The 20,521-nt window shown below is 56.9% G+C and overlaps 2 protein-coding genes across 3 annotated transcripts; both read left to right on the forward strand.

Annotated features, from left to right (window-relative positions):
- Nucleotides 1-1,373: 1,373 nt before the first annotated feature.
- Nucleotides 1,374-6,717, forward strand: KRT17 (keratin 17). The gene is made up of 8 exons (XM_017509465.2): nucleotides 1,374-2,145; nucleotides 3,154-3,236; nucleotides 3,649-3,805; nucleotides 4,412-4,573; nucleotides 5,075-5,200; nucleotides 5,287-5,507; nucleotides 5,605-5,627; nucleotides 6,470-6,717. Exons 1-8 carry the CDS (start codon nucleotides 1,714-1,716, stop codon nucleotides 6,562-6,564), a joined length of 1,299 nt encoding a protein of 432 aa, XP_017364954.1. The 5' UTR covers nucleotides 1,374-1,713; the 3' UTR covers nucleotides 6,565-6,717.
- Nucleotides 6,718-13,346: 6,629 nt separating this feature from the next.
- Nucleotides 13,347-16,419, forward strand: KRT16 (keratin 16). Of its 2 annotated transcripts, XM_017509457.2 has the most exons (8): nucleotides 13,347-14,070; nucleotides 14,487-14,569; nucleotides 14,707-14,863; nucleotides 14,978-15,139; nucleotides 15,229-15,354; nucleotides 15,655-15,875; nucleotides 15,969-16,015; nucleotides 16,168-16,419. In XM_017509457.2, exons 1-8 carry the CDS (start codon nucleotides 13,540-13,542, stop codon nucleotides 16,266-16,268), a joined length of 1,428 nt encoding a protein of 475 aa, XP_017364946.1. In that variant the 5' UTR covers nucleotides 13,347-13,539; the 3' UTR covers nucleotides 16,269-16,419. The 2 variants fall into 2 exon arrangements, with proteins under 2 accessions (XP_017364946.1, XP_017364945.1); XM_017509456.2 differs by having other exon boundaries at nucleotides 15,969-16,419.
- The last annotated feature ends 4,102 nt before the right edge of the window (nucleotides 16,420-20,521 follow it).

Raw genomic sequence — 20,521 nt, forward strand, 5'->3', positions numbered from 1 at the left:
GCGGAGGATTAAAGGTGGGGAGATGGGGCAGTTCCTTTTACTGGGAAACGTTTCTAAGAATCATCCCCTGAGTTCCTGTCACCTGTGGATGGTCTCTGGGGTGGGGGCACACAGACTATCCAACGACCACACCTGTTAGGGAGCACTGCCTGCCTCAGCAGGGTTCAAGAGCAGAAGGAGAGGGGCTCAGTGGGGGAGGGCTTCTGAAGGAGTGGTCCAGGGCACTGACGAGTGAGAGGGGGTGGCAGCGACACAGCCCAGGAAACCAGACCGGCTCTGCCCAGCTCGGGGTGTGTGTGGGGCGGGGTGGCCACCGTGCGTGTGCGCGTGGGGGGCATCCTGTTTGCTTTGGTGGCTTGGCAGCCACTGGGCTATTGAGGAATCTCTCTCAGCTGCTGGTGGGGCTGTCTGGGCCTGTCTGGGACCTGGAAGCCATCAGCAGTCTGAAACATGACCACATTCCACCCAGCCGGCCTGGCGGGACCCTGGGACCCAGGGCAGGGCTTGGGGTGGTGGACAGGGCAGGGTGGGGCTGTGGGGTGGGGCACATGGCCCACCTGAGGAGCCTGGAGTGGGGAGGGGGCTGACTGGAGTCTCAATAAGAGCCTCTTCTTGGGCAATGTCCTTCAGGTTTTCAGCGGGCTGAGACCTGAGATAAATGACCCTCACCTTACCCTGAGGTCTCTTGGGATATACAAGGGTGAGGGGAGTGGAAGGGGCATCCCCCCTCAGCTGGTTTAGATCCTCTCTTAGCACAGCACTCCCCCACAGCCCACCACATCCCCATCCTATAGCTGAGCCCCTCTTTGCCTGCTCCAGCCCAGGACCCCCCACCTGGGGAAAGGGTCACAAGAGGAGACTGGGTTACCAAGGGCTCGTAGGGATGGGGTGGGGTCAAAAGCTGACCGGATGGACCTGCGGCCCCTGGAGCGCATCTCTGGGTGTCAGGCTGTGCAGAAGGGGCCAGCGGGGCTGGGGTTCCCGGGGGATGGGTGCTGCGGCAAGATAAGCTGGAAGGATGTTAGCCAGCTTAGCTGCGGTGTTACGTGGCGCCCCAGTTTCTTTATCTACAATGTGGGTTGGTCTCTGAGGCTTGATGGCATTTCTGTGCTGTGAGGTGGGCCTGGTGGGCTTGGGTTCAGTTTCCAAGGCAGGATAGGCTCTTGGTCCCCTCTGCCTCCCCCACACCCAGCCCCAGGCCAGCACCGTAGATAGAGCAGTGTGGGATAAAAGACAGTAACTTAGGGGGGCCATGTGACTCCACGACCCATTTCTCTACCAGACGTGGTTGAGGCAGGCTGGGCTGGGGTGGTGGCTGCCTGGGAGGGCCTGGGGACGGTGACGTCCTGCCTTCTGCTCTTCTCCGTATTAGGTCATGGGAAAGCATAGCTGGAGGGCCCGCCTGAATCACAGGTGACAGGCCTGAGACCAGAGGCACCCACATGCACACGCACGGCATCCAGCACGAGGATTTGGAGAAATGAGGCAAATTCCTGATGATGGGCGGGGAGGGGGCCCCCAGCCACCTGGGAGCTGGCAGGCGCCCAGCGGTGATGAAAGCCCAGGGGAATGGAAACAGAGGAGCAAGCCTGTTGTAATCGCTACGCCCACTGGTGCCTATAAAGGAAGGAGGCGAACCCCGGCAGCCATACACAGCTTAGGTCCCCTCTCCTCTCCAGCACTCCTGCTGTGTGCCTGCCTTCCGCCGCCGCCATGACCACCACCATCCGCCAGTTCACCTCCTCCAGCTCCATCAAAGGCTCCTCCGGCCTGGGTGGCGGCTCGTCCCGCACCTCCTGCCGGCTGTCTGGTGGCCTGGGTGGCGGCTCCTGCAGGCTGGGGTCTGCCGGCGGCCTGGGCAGCGCCCTTGGGGGCAGCAGCTACTCCAGCTGCTACAGCTTTGGTTCTGGGGGCGGCTATGGTAGCAGCTTTGGGGGCGTTGATGGACTGCTGGCCGGAGGTGAGAAGGCCACCATGCAGAACCTCAATGACCGCCTGGCCTCCTACCTGGACAAGGTGCGTGCCCTGGAGGAGGCCAACACTGAGCTGGAGGTGAAGATCCGGGACTGGTACCAGAGGCAGGCCCCGGGGCCCGCCCGTGACTACAGCCACTATTACAGGACCATCGAGGAGCTGCAGAACAAGGTAGGGCCTGCTGGTGGGAGGGCTCTCCGGGGCAGGACTTCTCCCCGTCTCCTGCCCTGGCCGAAGGCCTGGCCTCCTGCCACAGGGTCTCAGGGAGCCTTGGGGATCCTATGTGGCCCACATCCCCCTTTTCTGGGGGCAGCAGGCTGAGTCAGGAACAAACAGGCCTCGTGGAGCCCCTCGGAGCCTGAGTTGCTCCCTCGTGGAGCCTCTCCACTTGGTGAGGTTGTAGGATGAGGTGGGAGACACAGATGGAGGGCTGGGCGCATGGCCGCTGGATGTGTGGTCTCTGGCTCCTTTGGAGCAGGGGTCAGCGGGAGGGGGTTTTGGGCGATGCGGAGTGTGGGTGTCTGAGTGAGCTCCTGATAGCACCTGCTGCTGGGGGAGGCAGGAAGGAAGGGGCGAGACCTCAAGTGGGGAAGGCCTCTGGTGTGCCTTATTTGGGGACTTTTCTGGCTTCTCCTTTCTTTCTGCTGTCCCTTAAGATGGGATCAGCAAACCCCAGGGGCAGGGCTGCTGGCTGGAGCCCAGGGTTAAGGATTAGGAGGGGTCCTGACTTCTGATTTGGAACCATTATTTGGTGAGGACTCCTTTGACTTCCTTTTAGGGGAGCCTCTCAGGGGTACCCTCTCACCGACTGTAAAACGAGGGGCTGCCCACATCACCTCCCTGGTTCCTAGATTCTGGGGCAGCTTCTGCCCTGGGGACACTTTCACATTCTTTTCTGGTTGCCTCATACTCCCGGCCAGCTGTCTCTTCTCCTTTAAGGCTGAGCCTGGCATAGGGGTCTGGTGGAGGAGGCAGGTACTGAGAGTAGCATGGGGGGTGGAGAAGAGGCATCTTTCAGCCTTTCAGACTCCGGCTTGCCCCTCCTCTGCCAATAAGACAGCATGGGGCAAGGGAGAGGCTGGGCGGGAAGAGAGGCCCCCAGGCAGGAAGACTGCTCAGAACCCTGGTGTGGGCTCAGCCACCCCAATCCGATGACCCGACTGTCTCCCATTTCCTCAGATCCTCACAGCCACCGTGGACAATGCCAACATCCTGCTGCAAATTGACAACGCCCGTCTGGCTGCTGATGACTTCCGCACCAAGTGAGTCCTGGCCAGTGGACTTGGGCAGCCTGGGCCAGCTGGGGGAGGATCTCAGGGCTCCTTGGTTGCTTGTAGGAAGGCGCAGGAGCTCTGGGTGGGGCAGTCCTAGGAGCCCTACCCCTTAGTCCAGGATGCAGCAAAGGCAGCCAGTTCTGAAGGCTGCTTGGCTCAGGCAGGGAATAGAAGAGAGGGAGAGGAGGCAGCGGGCAGGGAGAAGTCAGGAAGCTGGTGGGCATGGGATCTGGCCCTGTGACGGTCCCAGGACTCCAGGGCTGGAATTCACCTCCAATTGACCCTCTCATCAGCCCTTCCAAACCCTTAGAGTCCTGGCAAAGTGAAGGCAGGTGAGTGGCCAGGACCTGGAGCTGCAGGTCCCAGCAGCCTGGGCTGAAGTCTCTGGTTCCCATGGCAGGTTTGAGACGGAGCAGGCCCTGCGCCTGAGTGTGGAGGCCGACATCAACGGCCTGCGCAGGGTGCTGGATGAGCTGACCCTGGCCAGAGCCGACCTGGAGATGCAGATCGAGAACCTCAAGGAGGAGCTGGTGTATCTGAAGAAGAACCACGAGGAGGTGAGGTGACTGGGGCAGGTCAAAGAGGCTGAGGAGTGGGTGGTGGAGCCCTGGAGCTGGGTCGTGGCTGAGGCTGTGGGAGAGAGCAGAGCAGGCGCACTGGGATTAGTCACCTCAGGGTGCTGCCCTGTCTGCAGAGTCCTCATCCCTGGGTCCAGCGTGCAGGGCAGACTCCTCTGTACTGCACTGCTCCTCTGCACCCAAGGAACCTCCCCAGGCCCGCAGAAGTGTCCCCTACCTGCTCTGGCCTCTCTCACCAGGGCAGGGGATAAGTAAGGAAGTCTCCTTCTTGTCCCGTTTCAAACTCTCAAATCTGGACACCTACATAGAAGCTTGGAAATTAGAGGGGAAATTTTTGGGGCATAGGCCTAAAACTTAGATTTGATTTTGGGGAGTCCTTGGTCTAATGGGGGAGATAGAGCCTGATGGCAGAGGCAGGGCTGATACAGAGCAGATGAATAAAAATCGTTTAGAGGGTCAGATGGAGCAGAGGCAGAACAAAGGAGGGGTCTTTGTGGGGAGTGGGATCCCCTTGTGTGGGAAGGCTTGGGAGTGAGAGGTCAGGACGGGGCCAGATGCTCACACCCGCATCCCCTTTTTCCGTAGGAGATGAATGCCCTGCGAGGCCAGGTGGGCGGTGAGATCAATGTGGAGATGGACGCTGCCCCAGGCGTGGACCTGAGCCGCATCCTGAATGAGATGCGTGATCAGTATGAGAAGATGGCAGAGAAGAACCGCAAGGATGCTGAGGATTGGTTCTTCAGCAAGGTGAGGGCTGCTACAGGCCAGAGGTCTCTCTTAGGGGCTGGGGCTCAGGGACCTTGGCACTGGCAGGAAGCCCACCGCCAGACGTCTTGGAGGTGCCCCCTCCTCAGCAAGCTGCATGGACCGCAGCCACCCGCTGCATCCACAGACCTGGAGCTGAGCTCAAGCTGGGATCTGGAGGGTGGGCGGGGTGGTAGGGAGTCCCCACAGAAGAAAGGCAGGGGGTAAAGACCTTGGGAGTTCCTACCTCTCCCTCAAGAAGTCAGGAACTAGCACCAAGCGCCAGGCTACATGTTCTGGCTGGTTCTCAAGTTTCCGGTCTGTGCCTCCCACACACAGGGATTAACCATAAAAAACTAACATTTCAAATGGCATGTTTCTGGGTTTTGGGATGTGGGAAGCTGGCTAGAAGGAACCATTCTCTCCACAGTCAGATTTGGGAGGAGGTCTGACTTGGGAGAGGGATCCAGGCTCACACTGCCCTGTCCTGTGTCCTGTCTGCAGACAGAGGAGCTGAACCGTGAGGTGGCCACCAACAGCGAGCTGGTGCAGAGCGGCAAGAGCGAGATCTCAGAGCTCCGGCGCACCATGCAAGCCTTGGAGATCGAGCTGCAGTCCCAGCTCAGCATGGTGGGAACAGTGCTGTGCGTGGGGGTGGGCCCAGAAGAGGGCACTGACCATCCTCACTGACCCCTGGTCTTCCTGCCCTCTTGCAGAAAGCATCCCTGGAGGGCAGCCTGGCAGAGACAGAGAACCGCTACTGCGTGCAGCTGTCCCAGATCCAGGGACTGATCGGCAGCGTGGAGGAGCAGCTGGCCCAGCTACGCTGTGAGATGGAGCAGCAGAACCAGGAGTACAAGATCCTGCTGGATGTGAAGACACGGCTGGAGCAGGAGATCGCCACCTACCGCCGCCTGCTGGAGGGCGAGGATGCCCAGTGAGTGGGGGCGCCTGGGGTCAGGGCTGGTGGCGCCTTTTGGCAGGGGTGGGGCTCTCAGACCCACATCTAACCTCCTGTTTTTTTTTTTTTTCAGCCTGACTCAGTACAAGAAAGAACGTAAGCATCTTGGTAGCTGAGGCCCTGGGGGTTGAGTGCATGGGACAGGCAGCCCACCTGCACATGGCTGGAGCAGGGTCCCCAGCAGCTCCAGGAGTTGATAGCTGGCCGTCAGCAGGGGCGGGAGAAGTGACCCATTAGCACTGAGGGTTGATGCTCAGGAAAGGATCAAATGAGAGAGACGCCGTCTGGTCTGATGGGGGTGGAGCAGGGAACTGGTCCTTACCTTGGAGATCCTAATCTGATGGACGAGACAGGTCCTAGCTCCGCAGATGGTCATCTGATGGGAAGATAGGAACATGGTCTCATGATCTTTGCTGTTGACAGCTTTCAGACGAGCAAAAGCAGTCCTGTCTCTGGGGACTCTAGCCTGATGGGAGACAGGGACATGGTCCTTGTCCTCCAAATGCCAGTCCGATGGAGAAGATATGATCCTGGCCCCAGGGTTCCTAGTCTAATGGAGGAGATAGGGACCTGGGTTTTATCTTGGAGATCCCAGTCTGATGGGGGAGATGGGAGAAAATCTATGTCCTGGAGCCTGCAGAGAAATGGAAATGGGTTTCATGTAGTCTCCTCTCTGGCAGGGCACAGTGGGTCAGAATCAAATAACCCATCTGGGGAGGCAAGACACACAGGGCCACTGGCAGAGGGATGGGATGGCAGGGAGGCAGTGGCAGGGGCAGGAGGGAGGTGTGTGCAGTGTGATGTCAAGGGGCCAGTGGAGGCACTCATAGCAGCTGGGCGAGGACTAGGGAGAGAGCTGGCTCCTGTCCATGGGGGCTAGGGGGCAAGCGAGGGTCTCCTGGCCCCTACCCACTTTCAAGCACCTGCTTTTCCTGCAGCGGTGACCACCCGCCAGGTGCGTACCATTGTGGAAGAGGTCCAGGATGGCAAGGTCATCTCCTCCCGGGAGCAGGTCCACCAGACCACCCACTGAGGACTCAGCTCCTCCCGGCTGGCTCCCCAGGAGGCAGGGAGGTAGCCGCCCCATCTGCCCGGCAGTCTCTGGCCTCTCCAGCCTCAGCCCCCTGCTTCAGTCCCTTCCCTTTGCCTCTCTGCCTGATACTAATAAAGCTTGTTGACTCAGCTATGAAATGTGTCCTTGTTCTGGCCCCTGAAGTGGGCACTAGGGACAAAAGGCTGAACTGGGAACGAGTGAGGGTGAGGGGAGGTGGTGCTTGGACACCCGCTGTTGTTGACTTGGAGGTCAGGGGTCAGCTTAGATCAGCATAAAGATGCTTGCATCTCTCAGGGGCTGGTCCAGGCTTCACTAGACGCGAGGTGGAGTTGGTGTATCAGGCGAGGTCCTAGGTGGCCTCTGATTGCCCTGTGAATAGCTCTGTGACCTTGGGAAGTTAGGCAGTCACTTCCACTCACTGAGCCTTGCTTTCTCATCCATAAATGGATGGGAAGATCTCAGGTGTGGGAGCCTGAATCCTCAGAGATGACTCACTCAATCAATTGCTCCTCCCCATCCTGTGGGCTGTGCCCCCCTTCCCTGATTGGGGAGGAGGTGGGCAAGGGCTGGGATAAGCACGAAGGAGTGTATAGGGGTGGGAAGGCAGGCTGGGTGGTTGCCATCCCAGACTCCTGTGTGAGTTTCAGGAAATCCCTAAGAGGGGCTCCCATTGCCCCTACCCCAGGAACCTGAGCAGGAGGCTGGCGTTTTCAGGGGAGGTGGCGGACCCCAGGCAGGTGTGGGAGAAAGGGTGGGGCCTCTCTCAGGGGTCAGCTGGTGCTCAGGTTGGGGATGGGGTGGGGGGCACTGCAGATGGGGCAGCTGTGCCCAGGGTGCAGGGCCACTCTCCTTGGCGGTCTGGACCCTCTTTAGTTCCCCACCTGGGGACAAGTGGGTAGGGGGGTAGAAACTGCTTCCTAGGAAAAGGAGAAGGAACAGTCCTGCTCCAGCTGCTCCCAGCACACCCTCTGAGCACCAGCCCCAGCTCTTGCTGGTGGCAGCAAGGGTGGCTGCGGGGAACAGTCTGTGGGAGGTGAGCCTGACACCTGGAAATCTTCCTTCTAGTAAATCCGGAAACTGCTGGGCAGCTTGGGCTGCGTTCCTGGTTTTCTTCAAGGAGAGGGTTAGTGGGAGGAGGGTGCCTCCACCCCGTCACTGCTGACCTGAGGTGTCTCTGCTGCTTCGGAATCAGACCAGAGCCCCCAAACACCCTCTCTCTCCTGGTGCCTGGAGGCTGAGGGTGGGGCCCAGGCCCGAGGAGAATGGGAGCAGCCAGAGCCCTCTGAGCCTGGGTTGGTGGGGCGTTTGGGACTGGCAGAGGCCAGCGATGGGGGTGGGTACTGGCCACTGGGGTATGGGTGACCTTGGGCTGGTCACAGGCCCTCCCTGAACCTTGGAGCTAAGACATGCCGGAAGAATGTTTCTCTGCAGGGGAGACGGCTGCCTGCAGTCGGGGACTCCTGCCTGTAGTGGCATCTGCACGACTCAAAGCAAGGGCAGGCTGTGCTCCGTCAGAAGCTGACGTCTCCCGGCTGCCTGGCACCAAATGTGGCGCCATGGAGGGCAGGAGGGAGGCACTGTTCACGCCAGGCCCCGCCACACATCCCGCCACCCCCTGGCAACCACTGTCTCTACTAGCTCAGCTCTCTGTGCACATCCCGCCGCAACCAGAAGAACCAGCCCTGGGCCGCAGATGGCTCATTCTAGAGGGTGACTTCATTTATCTGAAAAGTCCCAGGAAGCAGGGAGGGTCTGGGGGAAGGCACCTCATTGTGTGCATGGGGACACTGAGGCTCCAAGGAGCAGTGACTTAGCCTTTGTCCTGGAGCCTGGGAGGTCAATAGTGGAGATGGACTTGGGAGGGGAGTGGACCCCACTGCCGTGCTGAGAAGAGCCGAGCCCCACCTCCTGCCCCACCCCAGGCTCCAGGCAGGGCTCTCCCTCCCTCCTGTAGATCCTGGGGTTCGTGATTACTGATGGGGCGAGGGAGGAGGGGTCAGAGTGCGGGGAGGACCAGAGACAGCCCCAGACTATGCCCTTCTGCTGGGGAAGAAGCCGCTTTCCACAAAGTTAGTGGGTGGGGGGATCAGGAGGCCAGAATGGGGGAGACCCCCGGTATGCCCAGAGAGCTGAGCCAGTAGAGGCAGTGGTTGCCAGGGGATTGGGGGAGACTTGAGCGGCTTTGTCCAGGCACCCCAAGCAGGCCCAGGCTGCTGGAGACATGTGCCTGAGCTGGACTGGGGACCCAGCCATGGGACTCATGGAGGGACTCATAGCTCATCCACAACCACCCTGCCTGCTGCACAGAATGTTCCACCCCCTGCAATCAAGGCAGAAGCTGTGGATCTGTGGTTGCCCTAGGAGCTGCCACATGTGGTCTCGTATGATGGACACACACATGATTCTCAGGCCAGGCCCATGCCAGGGGTAGCTGCCTCTGGAACCCCTTGCTGGGGCTGACCTGGTGGCCTGTCCTTCAGGGAGACGATGTGGTGGGAAGACTCACCCATGGCATTACCTCGCTCTGTGCCCAGTTTCCACTGAGTCCAGGGGAAGGAGGAGACACTGGCCCTGACCCAGAGAGACAGTGCCTGCCCAGAGGGGACCTGAAGGACGACAATAGTCCCTCAGTCCTTATGCAGTATGGGTCTCTCATGGCATCCCAGGTTTTGGGGAGATGAGGGGAACAGAGAGAGCACAGCCAGGCAGGTCTGCCCCCAAGCACAGAGCCAAGGGGAAAACTAAGCCTTACAGAGGACTGTCCTTATCCTGAGCTGCAGTGACCATTTGAAGAAACATCCCTGAGAGAGGCCCACTCTTCCTCCCACACCTGCCTGAGGTCCACAGCCTTCCCTGGAGGCACCAGCTTCCGGCTCACATTCCTGGGCTGTGGGCAATGGGAGCCCCTCTTGGGGGTTTCCTGAGACTCACATAGGAGTCTGGGCCCTTGTTTGTGCAGAACAGTGTGAAGGGCTGTGACAGCCCCACCTTTGGGGGGGCATCAAATATGCAGGAGGGGAGAGGATGTCCGAAGGCGGGCCTGGCACTCACAGGTTTCCCCAGATCCCGGTGCCGTCACAGCGGCACAGCCTGGGCCTGGACATCTGTTCTCCTCCCGGAACCGTGCTCCCTCTGCATCTCGTGGCCTGACCTCACTGTACGGGGTTGTCTTTACCACCTTCTCCCCGCAGCAGCCTGTGTCTCCAGGGCTTCTCTGTCTATTCTTTGAGTCTGAGTGCCCAGCATGGAGGCAGGCACATAGTAGGTGCTTTATAAACACCTGCTGGTAAACATAACACTAGCCACCAGCCTGTGCCAGGTGCCTTATTTATTTAGCCTCTAATCCCCTAATACGCCTGTGAGGCAGGGCTGTTGCTTCCATTTCCCAGAGAAGGCAACTGAGGCTCAGAGAGGCTGAATGTCTTGCCCAAGGTTTCTCTCCTGCTTGCCCCAATTCCAGGCTGCTCTGTCCTGGCTTAGTGGGGCTTTACCTTTCCTTCCTCCTGCCCTGAAGCCTGTGGCTCTGGCTTATCCACCCGGGGCTGGGGGCCCTGCAACAGCCCCCTCTCTCCCCTCAGCTTCTTTGCCCCCTCCCCAGTCCTGATTTTCTAGCCTGAGCCAGCTGGGGAGCTTATAAAACAGCCCCACCATCAGGCTTGTCCTGAGCGATGCTGATGTGGGGGTCGGAGCAGGGCTGCAGATCTTCATGGAGACACGGATGACCTGTCTGGTTGGAGAATCACTGCAAGTTGGGGCGTGGCATTGGCCAATGGTGTTTCCTGGCAACCTCAGGTATGCTGTGATCTCATGCGTCATTCTTGACATGGGCAGGATGGAGGAGGGCGGATGGAGGCAGGGTGTGGGGAGGAATCCCCTGCCTGGAGGATGCCCACTGTGCTTCTCTGTGCTCTGCTCACCAGGCTTAGTGGTCCTGGCTCTTGGCCACCTTGGGGCAGGTGTGTATCACCGCTGCAGAGGAAACGACTTCTCCTCCTCTGTCAACTCAAATCCTCCAACACCCTGCTGGTGCCTCCCTCTGCTAGGACCCTTCCAGGGTTCAGGGCCAGGAGGGCAGCCCCAACCTCTGTTGCTGAGGCTCAGGGGGGCAATGCTTACCCTAGCTGCCTCCTGCGGTGTAGGCGTGGTAGGCAAAGCCCAACACCCCAGGGTTTCCAGCCAGGTTCTGAATTTTCCAGTGTTAGTTTTCCCTCCAGGATCAAAGGATAAGTTCAGCTAAGGATCATGGAAGCTGGTGCTTCCAGGGTCAGAGAACCTTAGAAGGTCAGAGACTATGCCATCATCTCCCTCTCCATCCCCGGTCCCCGAGAGCTATGCACATGGCAGGTCTGTGATCTGTGGAGTTGGCTGAGCAGTTTGGTGCGTTGGTCAGCAACTTCCCACGGCTTCTCAGCCCACGCAGATCCCCGGGTCTGCAGTGCTAGGCCTGTGTATAATCCCACCCTGCCATCTCTGGAATGGGGAGCTTGGCAGGGGACAGTGAGCCAGTGAGAAAGGGGTGTGTGTGTGTATGTACACATTCCGGGGACAGACAGTGAAGAGTTCCCAGAGACCCCTCTGCGAGAGTCGGTGTGGATCCTGGCTTGGGGGTTGGAGCTGGCTCGAGTCTCTGCTCTCCTACTTCCATTCTCCTTACCCTGGGTGACGGTGTCACCCTCTTGGGTTGGGGTATTGATGACCTTTGGTGACCTTGAAGGACATTTTCAGCTCTGAGGGTGATGGGTCTGTGGTTGGAGCGGAACTCCAGGCCCATACTAACACCTGAACACTGAGGTTTTTGTCCAAGATTCCGGGGTCCCCATTGCCCCTCTTTGGGGATGGGGGTGGGGAGGGCTGGGTTCCCTCTCCCAGGTTTGGCTCTGAAGGCATGTGCATCCATTCTGCTCTTACCTCTGGGCTGAGTGACCAGGGGTGATACAAAGCCCTGGTTCTGCTGAGAGAGGGAATTTCCCGCCCCAGCGGAGCTCAGGCAGAGGCGGGTGTCTCTGGGCTCCTTACCTCAACAGAGGCACTGCAGAGCAAGGCCAGTGGCCAGCACCGAGGGGCACCCCGCAGCACCCTGAGGAGGCCCCATCTTGGTGCCCAGAACCCTCCATCCTCCCTCCAGTCCTCGGTGCTGGACCAGGATCTCAGGCCAAGGCCATGCCCACTGTGGGCAGAGCTCATGCCAGTGACTGTGGGGAGGTAGGTGAGAGTTGGGCATACTGGCTCCACCTGCAGGTATGGTGGGAGCCTGGAGAGGGCCAGAGCTCTGGGCTCTGGTTGCAGCTCGGAAGCTTAACGCAGAGTGACTTTGGGTGAATCTTCACCTGTCTCTGGTTCCCCCTCTGTCCCCTCTAATCAAGAAAATGATGTAAATTTGAGACGCACAGAACGAGGGCTCAGGATGATGGCACCGGCTGAGGCAAGGAGAACAGGCAGACAGGTTCGCACCTCAGCTTCCAGCGACTGGTGTCGTGGGAAGCACACTTACCCTCCCTGAATCCCAGCTGCCTCACCTGTGGACTGGTAGCAGGAATCATATCCCCCTCATTCCCCCTGACAGAACTGTATGGCACACACCAGGCTCTCCATGCTTGCCTGAGTGGGCAGGTGACCAGTGCCCTCCGCAGCTTAGCTGGATGAATGGAGCTGCCAGGCCCATCCTGGGATCTGTGGACCCAGGAGAGAGAACTGCTGGGAACGGATCCCCAGCCAGTCCTGTTTCTACAGGGTTGGGGGGACTCTGACGCCCATGGAGGGGTCAGGGGACACACCTGGCTATAGTAGCAGGACGGGGCTCCCTCCCACCAGCCTACAGGTGGGGTGCCCGTGATTAGGAGAGGGCAGTAGAGGAGTGGAGGAGCTAGGGGTGGGGTCTGTGGTATTCTTCAGATGGGAGTGTGGGGCGCAGGGCCCTGCATAGGGGTGTGGGCGGGTACCAGTGTATAGAGGTGAGTGTGACGAGCAGGTGGCTGGAGGGGCAGGAGTGGGAGGCCAAGGGGCAGTGCTGGCCCTCAGGGAAGGGCTGGTGGGATCCTTCACACATGTTTCTTTGTGGCTAGTGGTGTGTCATCCCCTTTTACAGACGAGAAACCTGAGGACCAAGGGGCTGTAGGACAGGCCTGTGCTGTGCAGCTGGCAAGGGCAGAGCAGGGATGCAGGGACCCAGTGCTGCGTCTGGCTTCGCGGCCCGTGCTGTCTGCATAGTGCACACACTTCTGGAGACCGCCGGGGGCTCAAGGCAGCCTCTGCACCTGGAATTAGATCCAGCAGGGGAAAGAGAGTCATAGGATTTTAGAACCAGAAGGGACTTTGCAGCCACCCAGTCCAGCCTTGTCACCACTGAGGGGAAACAGGCCCAGAGATGGGAGGTGGGGAGCCTCAGGCCACACAGCAAGCAGAGTGAAGACATGAAGTCTGCCCCTGCCCAGAGTGGCCCATGTAGGATCCCAACTGCTTCCCAGGTCACCCAGGATGGCATCACTGAGGTCTCTTTCAGCCAAGGCTGTCACTGTGGGGCAGGGAGTTCTTCCGAAGGGCTGACTCACCGCCTGAGGACGCAGTTGCCACAAAGCCACCTGTACCAAGGCCCCACTGGCCCTGAGGGCTCCAGGAACAGGAGCCTGATTCCCGGCCGCCTAGCCTGAGTCACCACCGACTGGCATTTGTGTGTTTTTCTCTTGGCCCCACACCCCCAAAGCTGGGTGGAAACTCCGAGCCGGCACGCGGTGGGGTTGACCCTGGGCTGAATAATCCAGAGTGAGGAGTTGGACGGGACCAGGAGTGATGAAATCCCGAGGGGAACCTGGAGTCAGCAGTTAGGAGGGCCCCGCCTTCCCCAGGTGGATATAAAGGCCTCTGGGGTTGGAGGCAGCCACAGCACGCTCTCAGCCTTCCCGAGCACCTTCTCTTCTCTCAGCCAACTGCTCGCTCGCTCACCTCCTCCTCAGCACCATGACCACCTGCAGCCGCCAGTTCACCTCCTCCAGCTCCATGAAGGGCTCCTGCGGCATCGGGGGCGGCTCCAGCCGCATCTCCTCCGTCCTGGCCGGAGGGTCCTGCCGTGCCCCCAGCACCTACGGGGGCCTGTCTGTCTCCACCTCTCGCTTCTCCTCCGGGGGAGCCTGCGGGCTGGGGGGTGGCTATGGCGGTGGCTTCAGCAGCAGCAGCAGCTATGGTGGTGGCTTCGGGGGAGGATATGGTGGTGGCCTTGGTGCTGGCTTTGGTGGTGGCTTGGGTGCTGGCTTTGGTGGCGGCTTGGGCGGTGGCTTTGGTGGTGGTGATGGGCTTCTGGTGGGCAGCGAGAAGGTGACCATGCAGAACCTCAACGACCGCCTGGCCTCCTACCTGGACAAGGTGCGTGCCCTGGAGGAGGCCAACGCCGACCTGGAGGTGAAGATCCGGGACTGGTACCAGAGGCAGCGGCCCGCTGAGATCAAGGACTACAGTCCCTACTTCAAGACCATCGAGGACCTGAGGAACAAGGTGGGTGACTTTGGAGGATGGAGCATTGAGAGAGGCTGGGGCTGCAGTGGCCTTTGGGAAACCTCTTTTTAGCAATTACACTTTATACACAGGGAGACTGGGCACCTTTGGGAAGTGGTGGCAGAGAGAGTCCCTTTTCAGCATCTTTGTGCCCGGCTTGGGGCTGGAACCCTGAATCTCTTTTTTCCTGCAAAGGTTCAGCTGCAAGTTCAGCTCCCCTGCCTTGAGCCCAGGAAGGGGGCGGTCAGGATAGAGTGCCTCCCTCCATACCCTGAGCTGGTGGCGAAGGCATTCCAGCACTGCCAGACAGGAGGATTCCAGATCTGGGGAGGTTCTTTTTGCCCCTGTCTGCCTTTCATGCTCAAGTAGCAAGGTCCTTGGCTGACCAGGGCTCCTGTCCTCCATCCCCACTCCAGATCATTGCAGCCACCATTGAGAATGCGCAGCCCATTCTGCAGATTGACAATGCAAGGCTGGCGGCTGATGACTTCAGGACCAAGTGAGCAGCTGGCATGGTGGGCTGAGGGCAGAGGGCAAAGGACAAAGAGTGGGGTTGTCCACCCAGCAAGGCCAGCAGATCGCAAGCCTCAGAATCCTCGGGGCTGTGGCCTGAGGACCTGACCTCTGTCCTGCCAGGTATGAGCACGAGCTGGCCCTGCGGCAGACCGTGGAGGCCGATGTCAACGGCCTACGCCGGGTGCTGGATGAGCTGACCCTGGCCAGGACTGACCTGGAGATGCAGATCGAAGGCCTGAAGGAGGAGCTGGCCTACCTGAAGAAGAACCACGAGGAGGTGCGGGGGCTGCTGGCTTCAGGGGTTGGAGGCTGGTTTGGTGGGGTTGCTAGATGCACCCAGGGCCAGGAGAGGAGCCTGTGGAGCTGACTGCCTCCTGCCACCCCTTCCCAGGAGATGCTTGCTCTGCGGGGTCAGTCCGGCGGGGATGTGAATGTGGAGATGGATGCCGCACCTGGCGTGGACCTGAGCCGCATCCTGAATGAGATGCGCGACCAGTACGAGCAGATGGCAGAGAAGAACCGCAGAGATGCTGAGACCTGGTTCCTGAGCAAGGTGGGGCTCGGGCCCTCGGTGCTCCTGCAGCACTTCCCAGCCGGGGGCTTTGGGAGAGCCTCACCTTTCGCTCTGCTTTCCTGCTGCAGACCGAGGAGCTGAACAAAGAAGTGGCCTCCAACAGCGAACTGGTCCAGAGCAGCCGCAGTGAGGTGACGGAGCTCCGGAGGGTGCTCCAGGGCCTGGAGATTGAGCTGCAGTCCCAGCTCAGCATGGTATGAAGGACCCAGTGCAGCAGGAGCCCCCCAAGTCACCAGTAATGGCCACTGCCCCCTCAACAAGCCACAATCCAGTTCCACCTTTCTTTCCTCAGGAGTGGGACCAGAGGACTCCTGGGGCCCATTATATAGATAGAGAAACTAAGGCCTGGAATAGGGGGATAGCTTTTCTCCATATTGTCTGGCCCAACAGTACCCTAACTGGGATCCAAATCCAGGCACCTCTTAAAAAAACATGGCCAGAGACCTGGAGGGACAGGAGTGACCACCTCCACTTTTTCTCCCTCTCACTTGCAGAAAGCATCCCTGGAGAACAGTCTGGAGGAGACCAAAGGCCGCTACTGCATGCAGCTGTCCCAGATCCAGGGACTGATCAGCAGCGTGGAGGAGCAGCTGGCCCAGCTTCGCTGTGAGATGGAGCAGCAGAGCCAGGAGTACCAGATCCTGCTGGACGTGAAGACGCGGCTGGAGCAGGAGATCGCCACCTACCGCCGCCTGCTGGAGGGCGAGGACGCCCAGTGAGTCCCAGGCCCCCAGTTCTGCCTCCCCGACCCTTTAGCCCCGCTGCTGCTCTCAGCACATCTGACCGCCCTGCCTTTTCCCTCCTACAGCCTTTCCTCCCAGCACACATCCGGCCAATCCTATTCTTCCCGTGAGGGTAAGGCTCCTGAGGCTCCGGCACTGCAGCCCCTTTGCCTGTTTCCATGGGGTGGGGGCCGGGCCCTTCTCCCCAGAGCTCTCAGCTCTCCCTTCTCTGGGAGTTTGCTTAGCTCTCAGACCCCTTCTCACCTCCTCTCCTTTCTCCCACAGTCTTCACCTCCTCCTCGTCTTCTTCGAGCCGTCAGACCCGGCCCATCCTCAAGGAGCAGAGCTCGTCCAGCTTCAGCCAGGGCCAGAGCTCCAAGAACTGAGCTGCCTCTGCCAGAGTCTCCTGCCCCTCAGCTGGCCTCACCTCCTGAAGGCCTGGGTCAGGACCCTGCTCTCCCAGCGCGGTTCCCTGCTGTCCCCGCTGCCCCTCCACTGGTGGTGGGCTAATAAAGCTGACTTTCTGGTTGATGCAAATCTGTGTGATCTCCGTTCTTGAACTGATGGGAGGGGAGTTGCAGGTGCTTTCTGGAAACCCTCTGGAGCCTCACAGCCTGAGAGGTATGGGAAATGGAGCACATCTCAGAAGATCTTGAAGGGTCTTCCTGGAAGACCTCCATGCTCTATGGAAGTGGGAGGTGGGACACAGGATGGGGGAGTGTCCACATGTGTTGACTGACACCATGGAGGCATTCTACAGAGGTTCTTTTATGATATTGTCCTTGCAAACCTGTGAGGTGGGTGTGGTCAGGCCCATTTTGGAATTGATAACCCCCAGGATTCAGAGAGTTTCAGTAACTTGCATAAAGTCATGCAGATAGTAAGCGGCACAGCTGGAGCTCAAACTCAGGCCTGCCTGTCTGCAAAGTCCATGCTTTTCTTTTAACACTACTCTGCCTTTTTAGGTATTTCAATCCCAGGACTCCCACGCTTGAATCCTAACTCTACCCCTGGGCTCCCCGACATCTGCACACAGTTCCTATGTTGGAGGGTGGAAGGGAGTGCTTTCTGCCTTGAGAATGGTGTCCTCATCAGACCTGAAATCCTCCTTCTCCCAACCTGCTTCTCCTCACACCCCATCAACTCCTCCTTCCTCATTCCCCTCAGCTGGTGAATTGTGTGCTGATGAGCACCCTAGGAAACACCTGCTGTCCCATGGCCATTGCCAAGTTCAGATCTTCTTCCTCTCTCCCTAGACTTGGGCACAGCCTAACTGGGGCCCCTTGAGAGTCAATCTCATCCACCTACAGTTTCCATTGAATGATTCCCACCAGAATGTGGCCAAGATCAAGGACAAGGGTGAGATCAGGGCTCCCCTGCATAACAGCCTGTGATGCATCCCATTCCCCTCCAGCACTCGGCCTTCAGTCTCAACCAAGTTTGGTGGTGTCCTCCTGCCCCTCCCAGCTCCAAATCCCTGACTCACCCCTACCTGACTGAGACATGGACCACACCTCTCAGTTGCCGTTCCTTCTTCCTGGGTGCCTTCCATATTTTAAATGTTTTAATTAAAAAAAAAGTTATGTGTGTACCACATCATAAGACTTTTTTTTTTTTAAATGAGAAAGCCATCCCAGGCTGGATACCACACCTCTGTTTCCACCTCCCCCTTTCAACTTCAGCTGTTTCTTTTGGGATTTGTTTCCTTACTTCTAAATAACAGGCTTTACCCTGTTATTGTTTGATTTTTCTGTTTTAGTTTTTAATCGCTTGACTTCTGGCTGTGAAGGATGAGGATGTGGCTCTCTGAGACAGCATTGTCCCTCCCCACTTCTTTTTTACACCCCTTCTTTCCACCTTCTCAATAAATTCATATTTTTGTTAGATAAATGTTTATATTATTACGATTATTAAAATGTCACTCATAGGCAAATCATATACTGTATTATATACATTTTATACTATATTATATTATACTACATTTTATGCTATATTAAATTTCTTTGGAATAAATATCTCTTTTTCAATTTGCCTAAGCTTTCTATGTATTGATCATTAATTTGTTTCCTGATTCACTGCTGGAAGTATAAATCTCCTCAATATTTTAGAACCCTGAGTGTTCCATCAATTTCATTTTCATGAAGATGTGCCTCCTAGAGCCTTCTGCCCTCCTGCTGTTGTCTGTTCTGGGTGCTGTCTGGGTCTCCTGCCCAGCTGTGATCCGGACTCTCTCTTCATCATCATCCTGAAATTCCTCCTTTTTCCTGTGTTGCATTCCTTGTTTTCTGGATCCGATGTCTTCCTCCTTCTTGTTTTTATTTTTCCCTTTGTTTCAGTGAAGCACATCCTCAAGTAGTTTCCTGGGAAGGGAGTTGTAGGGGTTAAATTTTTTGAGATCTTTTGTGTCAAAAAGATTAATTTACTCTCACTCTTGACTGATAGTTTGGCTGGGTATGGACTTCTAGCTTGGAAATTATTTGCAGTTAGCATTTGAAGGTACAGTTTCACTGTTTCTTGGCTTCTGGTGTTGCCGTTGAGAAGCCTTATGCCATATTGATTCTAGATCATTTCTTATTTTCCTAGTCCCACTCTCCTCCCTAGAAGCTTTTCAGTTCTTCTCTTTCTCTCCAGCGGGCTGAAATACCATGTATTGAATTGATGTAGCTATGACTTCATCCACTGGCTGGACAGTAGCAGAAAATTCCAATGGGGGAGCTCATGTTGTTCATTTCTGGCAAATTTTCGTATTTCATGATTTCCTCCCTCAATTTTCTTTCTTTTTGGAATGGCTCTTTTTCCTATGTATTCCATTTTATTTTTCATCTCATCTTTTTTTCCCCGTTTTCTGAGAAATTTCTTTAACTTTGACCTCTAACTCTATTATTCAGAGTTTTAAAAAATCTGCTGTATTTGGCTGGACACAACAACTCATGCTTGTACTCCCAGAACTTTGGGAGGCCAAGGTGGGTGGATCGCTTGAGCTCAGGAGTTCGAGACCAGCCTAGGCAACATGGTGAAGCCCTGTCTCTACAAAATACATAAAAATTAGCTGAGTGTGGTGGCCTACCCCTGTAGTCCCAGCTGCTAGGGAGGCTGAGGTGGGAGGGTCGCTTGGGCCTGGGAAGTCGAGGCTGCAGTGAGCTGAGATTACACCACTGCATTCTAGCCTGGGCAACAGAGTGAGACCCTCTCTTAAAAACAACAGGGCCGGGTGCGGTGGCTCACGCCTGTAATCCCAGCACTTTGAGAGGCTGAGGTCAAGAGACTGAGACCATCCTGGCCAACGTGGTGAAACACTATCTCTACCAAAAATACAAAAATTAGCTGGGCGTGGTGGTGAGTGCCTGTCATCCCAGCTACTTGGGAGGCTGAGGGAGGAGAATCGCTTGAACTCAGGCGATGGAGGTTGCAGTGAGCCAAGATTGTGCCACTGCACTCCAGCCTGGTGACAGAGACTCTGTCTCAAAAAAAANAAAAAAAAAAAAAGCAGCAACAACAACAATCTCTTATATGTTTCATGTTTCATAGCTCTGCATATTTTTCAACAGTCCCTCATTCCTGTTTCAAGATGCAATAGTTTCTCTGATCTCTTTGAGCCTATTGGTCCTGGTTCCGGCAATGCTTCTATTTCTGTCACCGTCTCCGTTTCCTCAGTTCCCTTCCTCCTGTTTGTCTTGCCTCCATCTTTCATGTCAGAGGATTTTCTCTGATGTCTATTGGTCCTTGGTAGTTGTTCATATTTAAGAGTAAGTCACTGAGAAATTGACTGGAATAAGTGTAGATATGTGCATATAGCATGGAAGCTTGCCACCTGGTAGATCTCATTATAGAGTAATCTGGTAGAGAACAGCTGTTTCACTGGGGGACAGTATCTGTAGGACTTTTCTTTGCTGGGGTCTTCCTTGGAAGGAATACCTCTAATTTCCTGCCTGGATTGTGAAAGCTACCAGCCTTCTGGAAGCTGAGTAAGAGAGGCAGGCTGAGAAGGTCTCAGTCTTGGCTACTCTGCTACTAATTAATTTCAGTTTATTGACCCTGCTTCGTGTCTCAGAATTTAGAGTCTCTCTGGGGAAATTCTCCAGCATAAACGTCTAGTTTCTCCTGGAGTAATTGTGGAGTGGTTGGGATCAGACAAGGAAGGGCGAGAGGAGCTACGGAGGCCTCTCTGCTTTTTATACAGATCTCTAGCTCACCCTCCCACTTCTAGTTCACTTGTTCCTCACTGTCAGAGGTACCTGGTGCCCCCCATTCCAGAGACTTTCCAGGGTTCTTTTTTCCTTTTTTTGAGATGGAATTTAGCATGTTACCCAGGCTGAAGGACAATGGCGGACCTCAGCTCACTGCCACCTCCGCCTCTAGGGTACAAGCGATCCTCCTGCCTCAGCCTCCCAAGTAGCTGGGATTACAGGTGCACGCCACCATGCCTGGCTCATTTTTGTATTTTTAGTAGAGACGGGGTTTCACCACGTTGGCCAGGCTGCTCAGGTGTGGTGGCTCATGCCTGTAATCTCAGCACTTTGGGAGGCTGAGGCGGGTGGATCACCTGAGGCCAGAGTTCTTAAAAAGTCAGAGTTCAGAAGTTCCAGGGTATAAATACGCCTGCCTCTTGACTTCCCTCTGGGAAAGCACTGGATTTTCT

Source organism: Cebus imitator, unplaced genomic scaffold (assembly GCF_001604975.1).
Source record: "Cebus imitator isolate Cc_AM_T3 unplaced genomic scaffold, Cebus_imitator-1.0 Scaffold415, whole genome shotgun sequence".
NCBI classification, from domain to species: domain Eukaryota; kingdom Metazoa; phylum Chordata; class Mammalia; order Primates; family Cebidae; genus Cebus; species Cebus imitator.